The sequence below is a fragment of the Macrobrachium nipponense genome, chromosome 39 (assembly GCF_015104395.2).
Source record: "Macrobrachium nipponense isolate FS-2020 chromosome 39, ASM1510439v2, whole genome shotgun sequence".
In the NCBI taxonomy this organism is placed as follows: Eukaryota; Metazoa; Arthropoda; class Malacostraca; order Decapoda; family Palaemonidae; genus Macrobrachium; species Macrobrachium nipponense.
In genome coordinates, this window is record NC_061099.1 from 5,467,870 (window position 1) to 5,486,575 (window position 18,706).

Here is an 18,706-nt window from a genome sequence, read left to right on the forward strand (position 1 = left end):
GAAAGCAATTATCATAGCTGACGCATTATCCCGCAATCCCGCACCATACTGCAAAGAACCATTAATTAGACTAAAAGATATAGAAACATCCGTACCTATTGTTAAAACCGTATCTAAACAAGAAATTCCTTAACCCAAGAGATCGCGAGCTATTGAATATCTGGGTCGGAGCGCAGAACTGTTACAAACTGAACAAAGCAAGCGTCAACAGACATAACCCAAACAATAAACACGTTTCGAACGGCGGAAACAGAGTCAGCAGCAATAAAACACCAAACAATAAACACTTCGAAACGGAAACAGGGTCAGTGGCTAAGCAAACCAATAAACACTTCGAGCAGAAACCCTAAAGCAAAAGTATATTTAAAGTATGTGTATCATAAAATGTAATCAAATGTAATATTATATGTAGGTCTGTGACGAGGAAAACCCGAAGAACACAGCAGATGACTAACGACCAGGTAGTAGTAATAATCTCTTTCATACCAATCGTCATAAACTGGTTGCATTCCGTCATCCAGGGGGTTCCCTACTACGTCACAGAAAGCCAAATCACTATTTTACTGGCCTACATGCTTACAGATATAAAAGCACATAACTGATTGTAACACGTGTCATGAAGACAAGGGACACACTAAGACACTGTCAGTTTAAGGGCCTATCCTGTGCCAAATCAATCCTTGAAAGAATATACGTAGAATTATTAACAGAATTACGAGTCTGACAGAGGGAATAAACACTTCTTAGTGTTAATAGTTCCTTGACACGTTATATAGAATTAATAGCACTAAAAACAAACACGCAATTGAGTGCGTTAGGAATATTTATGAGTGCTTAAATCTAAGTAAATAGGGAATTCAACACATAATAATCTGTGACTCGGGTGGTGTAAATCATAATAATCTCCTTAACACGTTGTGTGAATTCCTTTCCATTAAGAAAAAACCAATAATATATTTGATCACCCAGCCCAGAGTCATCGGTTTGGTAGAATAAACGGATAATTAAATAGGAAGTGTCAATGTCTTACGAGTTACAACTCGTGATATTGGATCCGACCAGATTATAGCGGTTCTCGCGGTTTTAAATACCTTTATCATTTATATCTTGTATCTATAGAATTGATGCCGCAAGTAGCCTTATACTGGTACGCCGCTAGAACACTTTTCCACATATTCAAGCCAACCATTAATTTATCAAATATATATAAAAAAAATATATACATAAATAATATAAAAAAATAAAATAAATATGGATACAAGTGGAGTCAATATAATACACTCCGTAAGAAGTCGGAAGAAGGGTTACAAATTATAATAAAAAAGAAGGAATCACGATAATATCAATAAGCAAAACGGTAACCATTAAATATCCAAATATATATGCGTAAAGATTTGAACTCTAACTTAAACGCTTTAGTAATGACAAATAAGCTAAAAGTTCAAACGCATATCAAAACCTACTGACATATTGTCTGTCCCGGAGTGATTTATATTCGTAGTCAATGGAAAAAAAAAAAAAAAAAAAAAAAAAATTAAATAAATAAATAAAAATAAATAAATAATAATAATAAAATAAATAAAATAAATAAAAGAGATTTTAAAGTCAGGAAGTCTAGAAGTGAAAATGTTATCTATGAAATAATCCTATATTTGGAATCTTATACAGGGTAATAATAATATATAGAATTTGATATGGGAAACCTTTTTCATTAGTTTCAATAAGGAATATTTAATTTAACATAATCTTGCAGTTTTCCAACATGAAACTAATATATTGTTCAATTTTGGTACTGTTGTTTTTTTTTTTCAGACATTCTTCTCATGCGGGTGGAGAATTAAAACACTAAAATATCATTTGAAAATACTAAAGTCGTATCTCTTACAGCAAGTAACGTAACTCTTAGCTGGCTGAGAGCAATCTCCTGCCAAGGTTGACGACGTCATCATTGCCGTATCAGCATTTGTTCCTTTTAACCTCAATAATCTGCTTACACAGGCTTCATCTGTGTGTCGCTCTGCTTGCAAAAGCAGATTGACTGGAGAAAGGAATGCTTAGTTCATGAACTTCACATGTGGTTCATAGGTCACATGACAGGCCACATAACATATTCTTATCCGTGTGTGTAATGCAATTAGTTAAGGACTTGTAATCATTTTAAAATTAATGAACAATATAAGCAAATAGAATTTCTATAACAACAAAATGAATTAATTTTTTCTGAACCTCATAGACATTTAGAAGTATCACGATATGGATATGGATTAGTTACTTGCAACATTAGCTTATTACAATCCAGGTAAATCACATTTATGGGAAAATGTCACATTTTCTTGAAAACCCAAACCCAAAGTTTATATAGAAATTAGTTACATAGTGGGTTTTTTCGTTGCATCTCCTACCTATTAATAATGTTTTAAAAGTTAACCTCAGAGGATGAGCACGAGAAAATTGAATATGAAACTTTTGTTAGGGCACATAGAATCATGATTAATCTTCTCTTTGACTCTTATGTTGCCTGGCAATCTTACAATTAGCTCCGTTTTCCACTTCTTTGTTCTAGTAACTTACTACCAGAATATCGAATTTTCTTTGAGATTCGTAATGATATCTATTTATTTTTTATAATTCTGGATATTTTTACAAGTCATCATAGACCTGGATAGGTTCACTCATTGTTAATGCCATGGATAAAAAAGTTTTGTACAGCTGGACTCTTTTGAATTCCAAAATATCAGCGAATTCATGTGGGTTAAGTCTGGTCTAATTGGCTCTCTCCCCTCCCCTGTATTTGGATGTCGTCTGAATTTACTTTGCCCTTGTGACAAGTATAATTTCACTTGCAGGCTGATTAATGGAACCGGTTACAGTATCCTGCAGTATGAGAGTTTCACATAGCAACTTCAAAAAATCGTTCGTCGCAGCGGATGACTACAGTCAAGTAACAACCGCCTACAATGTGAAAGGAATTTCATGGACTTCTTCGACCGACACCGTATCTCGTCGTTAATCTCGTTTTAATGCGGAACGCTCCAGCGGCTGTCGGAATCGACTACAATAAGGGACATACTTCCGACAATTACGACCCGAAGGATATTCAACTCTACTTTGCTGGCGAAGGACTCGTGCTGGGATGATCATATTCAGTCGCGAACGTAATCGTGTAGCTTAGGATGCAGAGAATAAGTGTGAGCGCAAAATGGAACGTTGGACCCGCCCAGGCAAATTTTCCCCTTGTTTTAACCATTGAAAAAGGCCGTTTCATTTGGCTAAAGGTGGTTGTCTGGAACTGTGTAATGGACGAAAAGTTGTTCGAAAGCTAGTTGAAAGTGAAGTAGTATAACCTCGGTCATGTATCCTATATATATAAAGTATCATGTATCCTATATATAATTGATCATAAATAACAGAGTCGAAATATATCTTTGCGTGTACGCAATAGGAATCTCTTATATAAATGATCATAAATAACAGAATCTAAATATATCTTTGCGTGTACACAATAGGAATCTATTTAAAGTGCACATATATTAATCATAATTATATTGAATCCAATTCATACATATGTATAAACAAATCAGGTAGCCTATAATCAATCTGTTACCTTTTATCTTACCAATATCTGCAGTTATTTATGAGTTAGTATATGAATTACTAATCAGATATATAACATTTAGCATAAAAATCAACGAATCAATCAGCATAAACATTAATGAAATTTATCAAATTCATATATGAACTTTTTTATCAGTTAAAATATGATTTTTATCATGTTAATCTTCATTCTATGCAATTATCAGAGTACATTAGTATTTTCTGTAGCATATGTATCTTAATGAGATGAAGTGAAAAACTGTATCATTATATATATCATGTGATCACTATTATTTTACCAAATATCATTGTTTTATATTTTATTACTTGAATCAATTCATGTACACCATGAATTTTTATTTACTTATATATATATATATATTCACATAGTGTCTGTATCACACTGTCCTATAAGTCAAATGAAAGTCAAGTTTGAGTAATATTCAGTAGTTGGTTTGGTAGCTGACCGAGCTAATGTAAGTATTTACATAATAAAAATATGGAATGTTAGTCCATATATATAAAAGTCTAAAACTAAAGAGGTCAACCAGATTGCTTGCAGGAATGTGATCAGACTAGAGACGCTAAAGATGACGTATACAATAAGTATGTAGGCTAAGATAACATCTGTGGTCATTCATTTGTTTATAAACATTAGTCCAAGCTCCCTGCTTGAGACAACTACCCCGACCTATTATTCAAACGGCCTACGTGATCAGTAGCGTGTCTCATTTGATTGTGTGTTCGTATGAAACTATGTCATCTGATAGTATGTTCATATGTTCGAAACTACTGTCTGTTCCTTCATAACTTGTAACAGAGATGGTAGACAAGCAGAACAGAGTTAGCTATCGTTATTAGAAGACCTGTACCTCTTTACCTAAGCTTTATCATGTAGAGGAATAGGATTAGCCATCATCATGGGCAGAAGCGATCAAGCTATCGTTATTAGAAGACTTGTACAATCATACCTGATCTTCACCATGTAAAACTTCAGAAGAAATTATATCTATTTTTATACTTAGTGGTTTTCTACAAGAACCTCACCGAACCATGAGTTTAACACATCGTCGTAAAGATAATACCGACTTCGTAAGTGATCTACAAAACCCCAGACACTCCATTGAAGATGGAAGTGCAATACCAACCGACTTAGCGTATAGATTATCGCTAGTCTAACATTACCTCATAGGGCGCCTTATCATACAAGGCACAAGCCCTAATATATGGATGCCTTCCTGGTGAGTAGCATGAATAATCTCTGTATCCAACTTGATCCTTAACATCTTAACCTGTTTATTGGCCAGTCAAGTTGTAGCATTCATGGTGTTGAGAATAGTGTATCCAAGATCAGACACTATATACATATCTCTTCATTATTGTGACCCCAAATTGCAAAAAATTGTGATTTTGGTCATCCTGCCAAACTATAGATAATATGTACAGGGAAAATTATATCCTCAGCGCATAATGTTTTGCAAAAACATTAGACCTGGGGACAACACACAAACAGAAAATGTGCTACGGTAGCCAGCAATTAACTTTCAGGAAGATTTCAGCAAGGAATCTCTGAAACAATCAAAACCAAGCCATTTAATGTAAATAATGGATGGATGCATATACGTATACCAAAGATAGTGTGGAAAACCCAAAAATGACCAAAGAACCTATGTCTGCCAATAAAAAGGCAGAACACTGGGAACCCTGTTATGCCAGAGGCACACAATTCAATTACTGGTGTTCCCCTGAGCTCAAACACCCTGCAATGATACAAGAGACCATTGCCATTATGAACTGTACCTGGTGGCTGAGCAGGTCTAATTCAAGATTCATCCTGACAAGAGTGTAGCTGGCCACAGCTCAATCTTGCCCAAGGACACAGAAGGAGAGAGGTTGTCCTCCCTCATTCTTGTGGATGTATGCCACTGGTTGTATTGTTGCTTAACAACATAACTGAATGGAACATCACTATTTTGGAATGCTTGCAGGGCTGTAGCACAGTTGTTTGCATCTTCAAGGAGTAAATATGCAAATGAAGATTGTCTCCTGTCAATTGTGTGCTCCATTCATCTTTTAATGTATCAACGTACTAATAGCATCTCTGGAGGTTAGGCGTTCTGCAGAACTCATATGAGTAAGTTCTTGTTGTCAAGCAACCCACAAGCACAACACCTTTGAGCCACAGTTACAATACACCAAAATATGCTACAGCAATAATATCTACACTATTTATAGAAAATTTGCTTGGCTACGTTAACACCCATTCCAAGCACAGAAAAAATGCAATAACAACACTAACAGACCAAAATGTGTAAACATACAACACCTAGCTCAAGTAAACTGTGAACTGTTAGTTGCACTCTTAACGTCCATATCCTCAGTCTGTATTCATTCTCGTCAATCAGATCTTAAAAATACTGCCTGTCATTCTGTTAATCCTTCAGTCCATTTTCACCCTTTCACACTTTTCCTCACCCATTTTGCTATCCTGAATATTTTCTCTCTTCCCTCTGCTACATAATATTTTTATCTCTGTTACACTGAGATCCCGATTAAAATCCTACCAAATTACTACTTTCGTTCCCCTTGTCACCTGCCTTTTAGACTCACTCATCTTGAATACACCTTGAATATCCGCTTCCTTGTCTGTCCTTTGCCAGTGATTGAAGGCTCTATTCTCTTAAATTGCCCACTATATATATTAATTCCACCACCAAATCCCTCTTCCTCAGATTCCTCTCCCAAATATCACACAACATTCTACGTATTCTGCCTTTGCTTTATTTTCTTATATATATATATATTAGTTTCCACTACCACTTTTTGATGCTTTCATTTAATTCTTCACTGAATTCTTCCTTTTTCAAGTCCCATTCTTCATCTTTATTTACTTCATTACCAAATCTCCTAGAAAGTCTCAGTGCAATCCCGCTCTTTGAGATTGAATTATTCTGCATTCCAGCCTTCCATTCTGGATCACTATCAGTGTCTGAGTTATTTAACATGTTGTGTTCAGCAACTTTAATCCTTGGCTCTGGGAAAATTCCAGAACTCCTTCTCCCTCTTGATTTCTCTCTCCAAAGCTTAAACATCTCATCCTCAAACCAGCTGTCATTTCTACATGGTCATTTCGTTCCCTCTTACTATTGTGTACTCTGCCTGCATTCTGTCACTGCATCTGATGACCTTTCCCATAATTCTTACTTTTCTTTTTCTGGTCTCCCTGTTTGCAACAAGCATACTGAAAACACACGCATGACCTTCTTTGCAATGTTAATATGACATTTTTATAATATAATATGTTTTGTATATACTTACCAATAATTACTTACAGGCAGAGTCAGTCCCCCAGTTATCTGGTTTTATGAGGCTTGTCTAGCGCCATAAAATCAGCAATTTATGGCGCCGTAACGGACTAAGTTTTGGTTATTGGCGCCATGAGGTGCCAATAATAGAATTATGGCACCATAACATACCTAACAGAGGCATCATTCACTGGTTATCGGCACCATTCACTGAAACTTGGCACAGTAATCCCCAAGTTTCGATGAATGGCAGTTTTCGCTGACCTGCACCCCGCCAAAAACTGAACCACCGCCAATAACAAGGGATTGCCTGTCACTGCTGCTGCTGCATAGGGGCAAAGGATGGGTCTCCAATAGCGGAAGAGGCTTCAACTGACAGGTCGGAAGAACGACATTTTCCTTTAGTCACTGAACGTTTAACTGTAGGAGACTGAGCTTCAACGAGTGAGCCCTATGACACAGGAGACCACTGAGGGACGGGCGAGTCTACTAACACCGGCCACTTGGACACTGAGTGCTCAAACACTGAATGCTCGAATTCTATTGGGCGCTTGGATTATGGGCGCTCAGACAATGTACACTCGAAAATTGGGTGCTTGGACACTTGACTTTCATAAGCTGCGTGCTCGGACACTGGATGCTCAGAGGTCACTGTAGAGACCCACTGATCTTTACTGGGGGACATCCAAAAACTGCATGAAGAGCGAGGGATAGATTCCATTCTACAGCTCGCTTACAAACGGGAGGTGTGTCATTCTCCAACGAAGTGCCATGTCTTTTCAATGACCTGGAGACAACTAGAAAAGCGGCGACTAGGCCCTTTGTCTCATGAGAGTCAGAATCACTGGATAATAACGTATGCACATCTAACAGGATGCCTTTCTAATAACGTCTGTAGAGTCCCGGGAATGTACGACAGGCTCGACTGAACGTACAAAAGGCTCAACTAAGGAAGCAACTACCCATGGGCAAGCCCCATCTACCTCCCTTTGACTGCCAGTTTGCTTTCTTCCAGGTGAGCAAGGAGAGCTTTGCAGGGACCTTGGTTTAGGAGCTTCGGTGGGACGGGTAGCCAACCCCCACTCTAAAGACACTGCACTTGCACCAACACCACTCAACCTGTCCATCAGGACTCTTACCAAATCCTAATTTGGGAAACGGTACTTACAAGAAAAGTCAAGAGGACTGGAGATAGAGGAGAAAGCAGTAATAGGCATTGAAGGGACAAGTAAATCAACAATATCCTTAGGAAAAATAGGTTAACTACGAGCCTTGGTTTAAACTCAAAAAGCGGCCTTCCTCTGTCTGTCACCTTGTACTTTTTCTCAATGTGCATTTAAAACTTTCCATTTCCCTTTATCCCAGTCCTTTTATTCAATGCAACTAATGTCTGGTGATCAGACTTGTTTACAACAACTGCAACAAATATTATGGTTGTCTTATTTGGTATATTAAGTCTAGTCTTACAGACCTTACTACAATTTCTGATACCAAGAGCACAAAAATACTTAACCAAACAAAGTTACTATCACAACTATCTGGTGAAATACAGAATCTAAGAGCTGCTCAACAACCCTGTAACATCGTTGACCGCCAGAAACGGATTGAGCTCTTTAGCTGTGTTGTAGCTATTCCCTCCTGAAAGTGGGCGTTTCATACTATTTAGCTCAACTGTCCCCATTCTATCACTTTTCTATTCATCTTGCAACTGTTCCACCAACATTCACACCTGCCACTGTTAACAAAAAAGTATTTTTTCTGCTGCTCCTTTTTATTGTATCTCCAGTACACAACAAATATCCACATTTCTTTTCACTAGAATCAACACCACTGTCATACTGACCCCTGCAAAATCTTTTTATTTTCTTCAGCCTAGCTATCCATAGGTTTTATAGCAGTATGGTCTTAAGGTCCACAAAACATATGAAAATAGAAAAGCTCACAAATCCAGGATAAGGCTTTATTTCTCAGTAAACAAGCCTCAGCAACTGTCAATCAGTAACTACCAACATTATAAATATGGAAAATTTCATGTCACAGAGTTCTCTTCTTATCACAGCTACAACTAAATAAACACACAGTAGTTTAATGGAACTCCGGCGCATCATGTGGTTGTGCAGAAACTAAAGTGATTCCAGTATCGTTTTTGGTAAATCATAAGCTTGCATCAATATAGCACCCATGGTTTTTCAATTTTGTTTAAGCAAAAGAAGTTTCACATAAGACTATCATCCTTGATAAAAAAAAAATAATAAAAAACAACTCTATAAAGAAAACATCTGCCTACTTTTACGCACAATACAGATATTTTCAACTTACCCTTTTGGGTTAATGAAATAAAAATATGAATACCATCCACAAACAAAGCCTGGTAGGCCATGTTTATTATAATATATGAACCATGTAAGATATGAACATAAAATATTTACTAGAAGTAGTTAAAGCTACGGAAGTCAACAGAATGACAAGTTAGCCAAAATTCTTGTCTTAAAAAGATGCATACATTATATTTATATTTTCCCTGGTGCTCATCTTGTTTTTTGTGTGTAAATGTGTGTATATTTTCAATCACTGTTGGAGTAAACCACTTGTGTGTATATTTTCAATCACTGTTGGAGTAAACCACTTATTTATGTTTTCCTCCTCACACACTTCAAACAATCATGGAAGTCCACAAAGAAACCATGGCCTTTAAGTGGTGAAAACCAAACCATGCAATTACAAATGACAAAATAAACTAAAAGAGGAATAAAAGCCCATGGCAAAAATTTGGTGCATCATCACAATGCAATCAACCTCATCTTCACCTAAGATATGTAAAACTTAACCAAGCCCTCCCTCACAAACACACATCAGCACATATGAAGTAACGCCCTACCTTGATAACAATAACAAGAGGACACATCCTGATTTCACATACCTTCATCTTAACACTTTACCTAATTTCATCTTAGAAAGTTTGGGTCCCAACTGACTGGGTGGGGTTGAGGAGAAGCCCTTCGTTTCTCTAAACTCCACAACCAACATAAATGTGATCCAGGATACTTAAAGGGTGGGGCAACCTTGAACTTCCTCTGTCTCACTCCTTACCTTAGGGCACCCTTCAACTTCCTCTGTCTCACTCCTTACCTTAAACTTCATAATTGTAATGTTCTGATTATCTCATGAAACAATTATGATTGAATTGGGTCTTTGAAAGTTCCCAGGCCAAGCAATGCTAACCACTCACCTTAACTACATAGGATATGACTCTCGTCAAACTGTCCATGTTCTTGAAGAAAAAAAAGAAGAAAAAAAAAAAGCTAATTTCTTATCAGTCATCTTGGCAATAGCTTTGGTTATTAACTTCTTGCTCAAAAAATAAACGTTTATTTAATCCATAATCTAAATCTATTGCCACTCTCTGATCTGCCTGCCTACCCTAACCTGACCTAGGCTAAAACAATGTTAGGTAAGTCATAGTCTCACATGCATCTGAAAGATCATCCACAGAGCATGGGAGACACTACACTTGCTACATTATAGCAATACAACACGAATCTATTGTTAATGCTGAAAACAATAAATAGGCATATGCTGACCTAGGCTAGCCTACCATTCTAGCCTCAGGCAAGATCCAGGCTAGGCCTCACTGCACAGACAAACGAGTCCTCTGGCCTCTGCAATAGCCTACAAACCCGGTATTATGATCATTTGGAGTTGTTGAAGAGCAATAACAGGTCCTTTTGACCAGTGCAACAGCAACAACGACAGCAAAGCCGCTGCCAAGGCGAACGGTCACCGCAAATCGAGACCAAAAAAAGGCCCATCAATCACACGTCACAATTTTATCCCATTCCAATTAATCTTTTCAGCATTAAAAACGGCCCAAACGGCCTCCTTCCAACTTCCTGGGGCATTTGCCAATTCCCCACCAGTCACACGGACCTAAATGTCACAGATGCGGGAAAAATGTGACCATTAAAAATAATAATTACCGATATAAGAGACAAATGTAAGATTGACGCCATACAATAGCATCCTCACAATCATTTTTAATTTATTAATTTCTTATTTTATTATTATTTTTCCACTTACCCCGCCTGTGTATGTGTATGCCCTGTATATTGGAGATTTTTTAAAGACCGAAACTATCGTGATAATCCGAAAATGCAGAGATTTCAGAGGGAAATAAGCGGGGTCAGGTCACCTCTTGTTATAAACAGCTGATTCAATGTAAATACAAATCTGGTAGATATTAAAAAAATGTGACATATTGCATCTTTTTCAAATTCTAATTATACGGAAGACCTTAAATGAACAAAATGTCTCGGCGCTGTTGCATTTTGAAAAACAAACGAGAAATTAAAAAGTAATTAAAATAATAAATATATATCAAACGTCCTCGTTTTCTTTCATTGACTACTAAAGAAGTCGTCGGTTTTTTCCTAGTTCAAGGGGAACTTCGATAAAGTGCCATTTCCAACCTGTTGTAAGAGGCTCATTGTTCACGATTTTACTGCTAACTGACAAAACATTTAGATAACAGCTAATAAATCTCAAGCAGACAAAGAATGTAACCGAAAAACCAGGCGACATGACGGAAATCCAAAGAGCAAATATTGTAATCCTTTCAACAGCGTGAACATCAAGTAGGCCTAATCCCACCCACACCATCGTGTCACTTATCACCAAATCCCATTTACAATTGGAATATAAAATGTTAAAGGATGCTGCGATTAATGGATACTTGACTGGAATTAGGAGTCGAATATATTTCCTCAATTCCCAGCAAAGCAGATGGATTAAATTTCTGACGGTTTCCAAACAAAAAGAAAACGGGCACTATAATTAAAAAACGAAATCACACAATATCCTGTTGGGTGGAAGAAAGCTTTTAGCATTTTGTCACCGAGCCATTGAACAGGCAGAAACACGATTACCACTCATGATTAGTCTGAATCACCTGGTTAGTCTTCTTCCTGATTTGCATTTACATGACTACCACACGTTAAAACAAGACGGTTAACATTTCTTTACGTAACAAATTTAAGTACGTAATCCTTTACCTTTCTAAGCGTTAACGAGGTCACATATAACATACACCTTTACACCACCACGGGAACCGTCACCGTCAAACTTTTATCACTGACTAAATCGTTAAAAGAAAAGCAGCGTCTGGCAAACTTTAATAAGGGGTTCCGCAGTTATCCAAGTAGTTGCAGGTTAACAAAGGCCTTTCGAAGGATAAACGACTGTTAACTTAAAGCAATGAAGGACTGAAGTGTAATGTTTTACACAACTATTCTAGCCTTTACTACGGGTCCCAGCACCAATTACAGTGTGGTGTGGCCACGATTTCCATGGGTATATTAGTGCAACTCGGAATCTAACAAAATATCCATCTACTGATGGGATCCCATTACTTTCATTTTGTCCACTTCGGCCTCTGGCTGGCCCTTGTACATTTTCAAAATAATTTGCTTCTTATTCTTCACAATGGTCTTTTAGCGTTTTCTCGTCAGTATCGTAGCTCGTGTAGAATAGGAGAGTTTTAGTTCTTTTTAACATTTTGCTTTCTTCTTGTATGATCTTCACTTCAGAAGGTATTTTGTTGTGTAGTCTTGGTGCGCCACGTTCAAATGCTCTGTCCCCTGACTTACAATCTGTTCTAGTTTCAAATAGCCTGCACATCATACATTGCATTTGTTTAACTCCTTGTATTTTTTGTAACTAAACAAGAACCTTAATTCAACCATTTGAAATAAAGTCCAAAAACTAAAATACAGAGTATGGCAAAGAGAAATAATATCCACACGATCGTGAGAAAAGATCTTCAGTCCAGTTGTGTTTGTAGCCCCATGACAAAACTCCTACTATGTTTGTCTACATAATTGCTGCATGAAATTATATTTTTACTCACACACATACATGCATGCATACATACATACATACATACACACTCACATGTATGTATATATATATATATATATATATATATATATATATATATATATACATACATATATATATATATATATATATATATATATATATATGTATGTATATAAATATATATATATATGTATATATATATATATATATATATATATATATATATATATATAATATATATATATATATATATATATATATATAGGTTTTAGGCGAAAATCGGAGCTGGGCAGAATTTTCCTCTGCCTGACTTGCCAAATTATTTTGTCTCGGGACAATTACCAACTTCCAAGAAGTTCAGGAAAGTTAATTAATTGGATTTTTTTTTTAGCCCAATTATACAACTGGCTGTTGGAAGTTACGAAACAACTTTGCTATTTTAAAATAAGTTTCTCAACTATTTCGTCGCCAATAGTGCATCAGGATTCTCGGAGTGAGAGGTGTGTATTTCTGGTGAAAGAGGCTCACTCTCGACGTGGTTCGGAAGTCACGTCAAGCCGTTGGTCCCGTTGCTGAGTAACCACTGGTTCCATGCAACGGAAAAACGCCATATTAACAAACAAACATAGTGCATCAGTAGTTGTGCATTTGTTAGAGGAAGAAGCTACGGCATAGCCTAATACATGGGTTTTTACCCGACATGTATCCACCTCAGCGGCGTATTTAGTGAAAGCACGTTGGAGATTACCGTAAAAATGTAAACTAAATACTGCCAATACCATAAAGATACTGACACCCAAGAAATATTAGTCTTAGATAACGACCACCGTACCTGTAGTGGGTCACTATCTAAAGGAAGATCCTTCTTTTGTTCTCTGGAAGTTATCGGAGGAAAAAAATTGGTATATTATCCCCAACTGTCACTTTCTGACAGTGGAACTTTATCACCACAATGGCCTTCTAACCACATGGAAGTGAATGCTTTTGTAACTTCGTAAATTCTGATGAATTAAAAGCGATTCAGACTTTTGAACAGCAGCATCATTTACGTTCCAGACACCTTTCCCCTTCAAGGAGAGTAATGTAGCACATTCTGAAATTTTCAAACAAATAGAAAATAATCGAGTATTAACTTGGCCGTAAAGCTCTACTCAACATATTACTCCACGAACAGAAGATACATCTCTCGTCAGATCTGAGGAGCTTCCATGTTGGTTCACGTATATACGTGATTTTTTAATTAACCTAAAAAAAAAATCTAAACCAATTCATGAACATCTCTAAAGTGTATAAAAGCGTGAAGAATCGGTAAACAGAAAATGTAAGGATAATGGTATAAAGTTGAAAGATAGTTATACTCATGTGTAACATGAAACCAAACAATGAAGCTTTCCAAATATAGTAGATTCACAGTAACCGTGCATCTGATGTCTAGACCAGTCCCTTATGACGCTCCTGATTGGCTGTTGATAAGCTAATCACAGGGCTGGATACTCTCAGTCTCTCTCGAGAGTTCACATAGGCAGGATGCATGTTCCACCTCTCCTGAGGGATACTTTTGAAAGACGTATCGCTCAGGAGAGGCGGAACATACATCCTGCCTATATGAACTCCCGATAGAGACAGATAGTTTCCAAGCCCTGAGATTGGCTTATCAACAGCGAATCAGGAGCGTCGTAAGGGACGGGTCTAGACATCAGATGCACGGGTGATGTGAATCTACTAGGTACTAGCTACTGTAGACCTGTTGCTCTTACTCACCTTGTCTGTAATTTAATGCAGATAGCAATTACTTCCTATCCTCATATTCATTTGGTTTATACATAAAGTGACAGACAGCCTATGACCCCCTTCTTCAAAATACAAACCAAAACAACAGGGCTTTGCTAAGCAGTGTCAAACCATTTGGCTTAACTCTAACCTTTAGAGGGCACATAAAATTCTCCGATACTTCGGTACCGTTAAGACAATTAAAATAATGCTTAGATATAGTATATAACACATTAATAGGATTTCTGACAGAACCAAATGACAAATATGACGAAAGCTACAATTTTACCTAAAAAGACAAAATTACTTATCATGTAATCTGTAAGACTTTAATCACAGACAATGTCTAAGATGTATCAGACACATTCAGAAACACTTGCCTTTCCAGGTATTTGAGAAGGCACTGAAACCTTTTTCTACGTCAATGGTGAGTGCTTAGTTGGTAAGCAGGTGCCTTCTTCACCTGCTGAACCCAACATAGCTGTAACATCGGCGAAACTTAGGCCAAAACAGGATAATAATATACTCTGAAAGCATCAAGGTCCTACAAGATCTGTGGTCTGAATGATTTGGTTAAAACCGTGTTGCTGTTATTGTTTACAAAACTTATTTGGCTTTAAGAATGTACTTCAGGTTTTAATTGGATGAGGCTTAAAGGTGTCGAGTATAAACTCATTGTTGTAAATTTATAATCAAATTATAATTATAATTATTCACTGGGAGAAATACCCAAGTAGCTTCAGTTTTATTTATATGAGCTTTTCTACATTTACAAGTGTGAGAATTCTTTCAATTATTTCCGTTCCCCTTGTTATAAAAAATGCCGGACATACAATGGAAGTATACCAACTGTGAATAGTAGCCTAGCTTAAGCTGGCCATATGCCAGTAAGGGCTATTGCTCCTGGGCAGTCCATTAAACAAACTGTGAGGATCTGTTCGCTTTCACTTTTTTTTTTTTTTTTTTGGGGGGGGGCGGATTTTTTGGACCAACAGTCTAAATAAAACAGAGAATCTTAAAAAGAATGAAGTCGATATTTGCATTTAATATCTGATTTCAGAAACTCTTGTAATAATTGAAAATTGAACCTAACGCTATGAAAAAAATATATTATGGATAACATGAGAGACAAGATATGTATAGTCATGCATACACGTATCAATGTAACCATACATATAAAATTTTACAAAATCATACTGTAAAAGAATGTTACTATTCAACACTTTTCCTAATAATAATAATAATAATAATAATAATAATAATAATAATAACTGACGCACCGTCAAGATATACATGTTAAACTGCTTATAGCCTAATACGACAATAGACTGCACACAAAAAATTGTATACATAAGACCTACAAACCTTCCTAAGAGAACGCACCTCATGTTAAAAAAATTGTAAACAGTAGACCAATCCTTTCTAAAAGAACGCACCTCGTGTCATAAGTGCCCGATCATCCGTGTGTGTGTTGTGGTGGTGAGGGAGGAGGAGAGAGATACAATATTCCCCTCCATCCCCACCCCATTCCTCACCGATTTACAGCTTCGTGACGACGCGTGCTACACGCATTCCACCTGGTGGTCCCAAGAGATGCTGGCCCAAGCCACTAGGATACCACGTGCTTTTTTTCCCCAGCGACAGAAAAGGCATCTACTATAACAATACCGAAGACTTCTGAGCGTAGCTCTCTTAATATCAAGCAAAGTATATGTGTTTATATAGGCCTAAATTGATCTATCTTTAGCCTAATAAAAATCAATTCCAGCGCACCTTCCCACAGTCCACTGCTCAATCTGGGACTGGGAGGCGTCCGTACCTTTATATCCTTATGTACCTGAATGAGGAACAATACCACCTTACCAAACCACATTCACTCACTCGCCCATCGTCCTTCCACCCATTCAGCTCTCTCTCTCTCTCCCCCTTACACATACACACAAACAAGGCTGGCGGACGTACAAACAATTCTGATAATCAGTACTTATAATGTAGTATAGCACACAAAACTTCTTGGGACTAGAATCATTTAAATACTTGCTGTAAAATGCAATCTAACAAGACAAACAACAAACAACTATGTAATGATTCGCCTCCACACATGCGAACAGCCGTACACGAAATGCCTCTAAATAAAGAGATTAACAATAGTCCTGTTGTCCTCAGACAAATCCCATCCCCCCCCCCCAAGCACCCCCGCCCACCTCCACAGACACAACTTACCCTGGCATTGAAGAGATCGCGTTGCCGCTTCCACAGTAGGGCCTGGAGTGGAGTTAAAAACTCGGCGTTAATTGTGTCTTCCATCTTGTAGGCTTCTCCTTTATTTATTCTTTACTGCATTCTCCTTGCTCGTGTCTTTCTGCCTTTTATCACGCCTTATCGTATCCGGGCGGTTTGTTGACGCGCTGCGTTTCCAACCGTTTCCACAGCAAGTCACTCGAATGGCGGTTAATTGAACATGTCACTTTTTTTTCTTTAATTTACTTCACTGTTTTCCTATAAGCTGAAATCACCCGCGTTGACACATCACCTGAGTTGTTGTTTGTTGTTGCTACGTGAGTGAGAGCTCTTTTTCTGGCTCACAAACAGTGATGCGCTATCCTGCGCTCAGTAACACAGATGACGAGCATTCCTTCAACGGAAACATCCGTCGTTTTAGTCTAAAAACTCCAAGCGAGCGACCCTTTCTCGTAACTGTAAACACAAGATTTACGTCACCGGGTTGTATATAAAGAGAAATCCCCTTTCACAAAACAACAAACTCCTTCACTCTGACACAAACGGGGCAAATTTACGACGTCGAATCGTTTTGTCGTTGGTTTCTCACCGGACTTGACTAAACGTGGGACCTCGCCCATGCCCGGCACGCTTCATAATAAAGAGTGTGTTTTGACCATGGGACTCTCTCTCTCACACTCACTCTCCTGCCACAAATACAACCACCAGCGCCGCCAGCTGCTGCTGCTGCTGTCTTGATTTCCGGCCGGGCAGATGCAGCTTGCTGTATGTAGCTAGACAACTACTCCTCGAGTGTCCTTCAGCTGATGGCAGCAATTATCTATAGCTATACGGAAGACAAGTGGGCTTTGTTGATAAACAAAGTCTGCGCGACTCTAGAAAAAAAGAAACAATGATATTATTTCAGCATGGCATTAAAGAGCGTAGGATCAGGTCTTTTCTGTTTCATGGTCAAGGGAGACTTAGCTATTATTGTTCAAGTATTACACTCAAGTAAGTCAGAAGCCGCCTGGTAAAAGGATCATTCGGTCGATATGTCACCACGTTTCCGTTCACAGTAAAAACATCGCCAATGCTAACGATAAACGGGACGAGGAAGCCTGTCGGGTCCACGAGAATGGTAAAATCTACCCGAAACCTACAAATAATCTCGGAAAAGCTCACTGGAGACAATACGAAAGATGCCCTCTGTTCTTGCCTCCGATGCGTTATGGGGCATGTGCGTAAAAGTGAGTTACATCTGTCCCTGGTCTGTCATCCCTTCAGCCTCCCTCCCCCTCCTCCCCTATCCTACCCGTCTCGGCAATACCCCCGCTAGAGCGGAGTGACGCACCAACGCTGTGACGTAACTAATACCAATATACCCATGTGCATAATGACGATAAAAGGGGCGGGGGATACGGCCGCTGTACTAAGGGTTCTCACAGAGCAGGGGGAGAGGGTAGGCAGCTGGTTATAAGGATGAAATAACAAAAACCGGCTGGCTACTGGGATTGGCGGTTTTGTTTGGTGAGGGGTAGCCACCTTGGGGGTGGGTAGGTGTCACCGAGGGTGGTGAGTCTACAAAATAAAACGCGTTACATCGTAATAACGCAACTCACGGTTCCGCCACTCGATTTTCGAGTTCATAATAACCATCTGACCGAATGGGTGAACAATATTTTATAATAGTAATGCGGTCACCGAGCTACTGAACTGTGACATCTACTGATTGATCAGAAAATACACCACAAATCGTGTCGTTTAGAAATGAAAAAGATTAACCATTGTTGAATTCATTTTCCTTTCAAATTCAGGTTGACAAAGGAGAGTTTGCAATCCATAGTTATTTCCTGAACTATTTTTCCTGGCAACGTGTAAAATAATAATAATAATAAGTCCACCCCACACAATTCCAATCGGGAAGAACTATAATTTTAGCA

At 38.0% G+C, this 18,706-nt stretch overlaps 1 protein-coding gene across 4 annotated transcripts in view; it reads right to left on the reverse strand.

The window, feature by feature from the left end:
* LOC135210065 (uncharacterized) overlaps positions 1 to 17,675 on the reverse strand; it is a 49,620-nt gene extending 31,945 nt beyond the window's left edge. Inside the window, exon 1 of one of the 4 annotated variants that reach the window (XM_064242861.1) lies at positions 16,767 to 17,675. In XM_064242861.1, coding sequence (XP_064098931.1) covers positions 16,767 to 16,850 — 84 coding nt within the window. In that variant the 5' untranslated portion in view covers positions 16,851 to 17,675. Of the gene's footprint in view, positions 1 to 10,480; positions 10,745 to 10,976; positions 11,153 to 11,947; positions 12,057 to 16,766 lie in introns of those variants that run through there. The other 3 variants (XM_064242862.1, XM_064242863.1, XM_064242864.1) reach the window with 3 other exon arrangements.
* Positions 17,676 to 18,706: the final 1,031 nt, after the last annotated feature.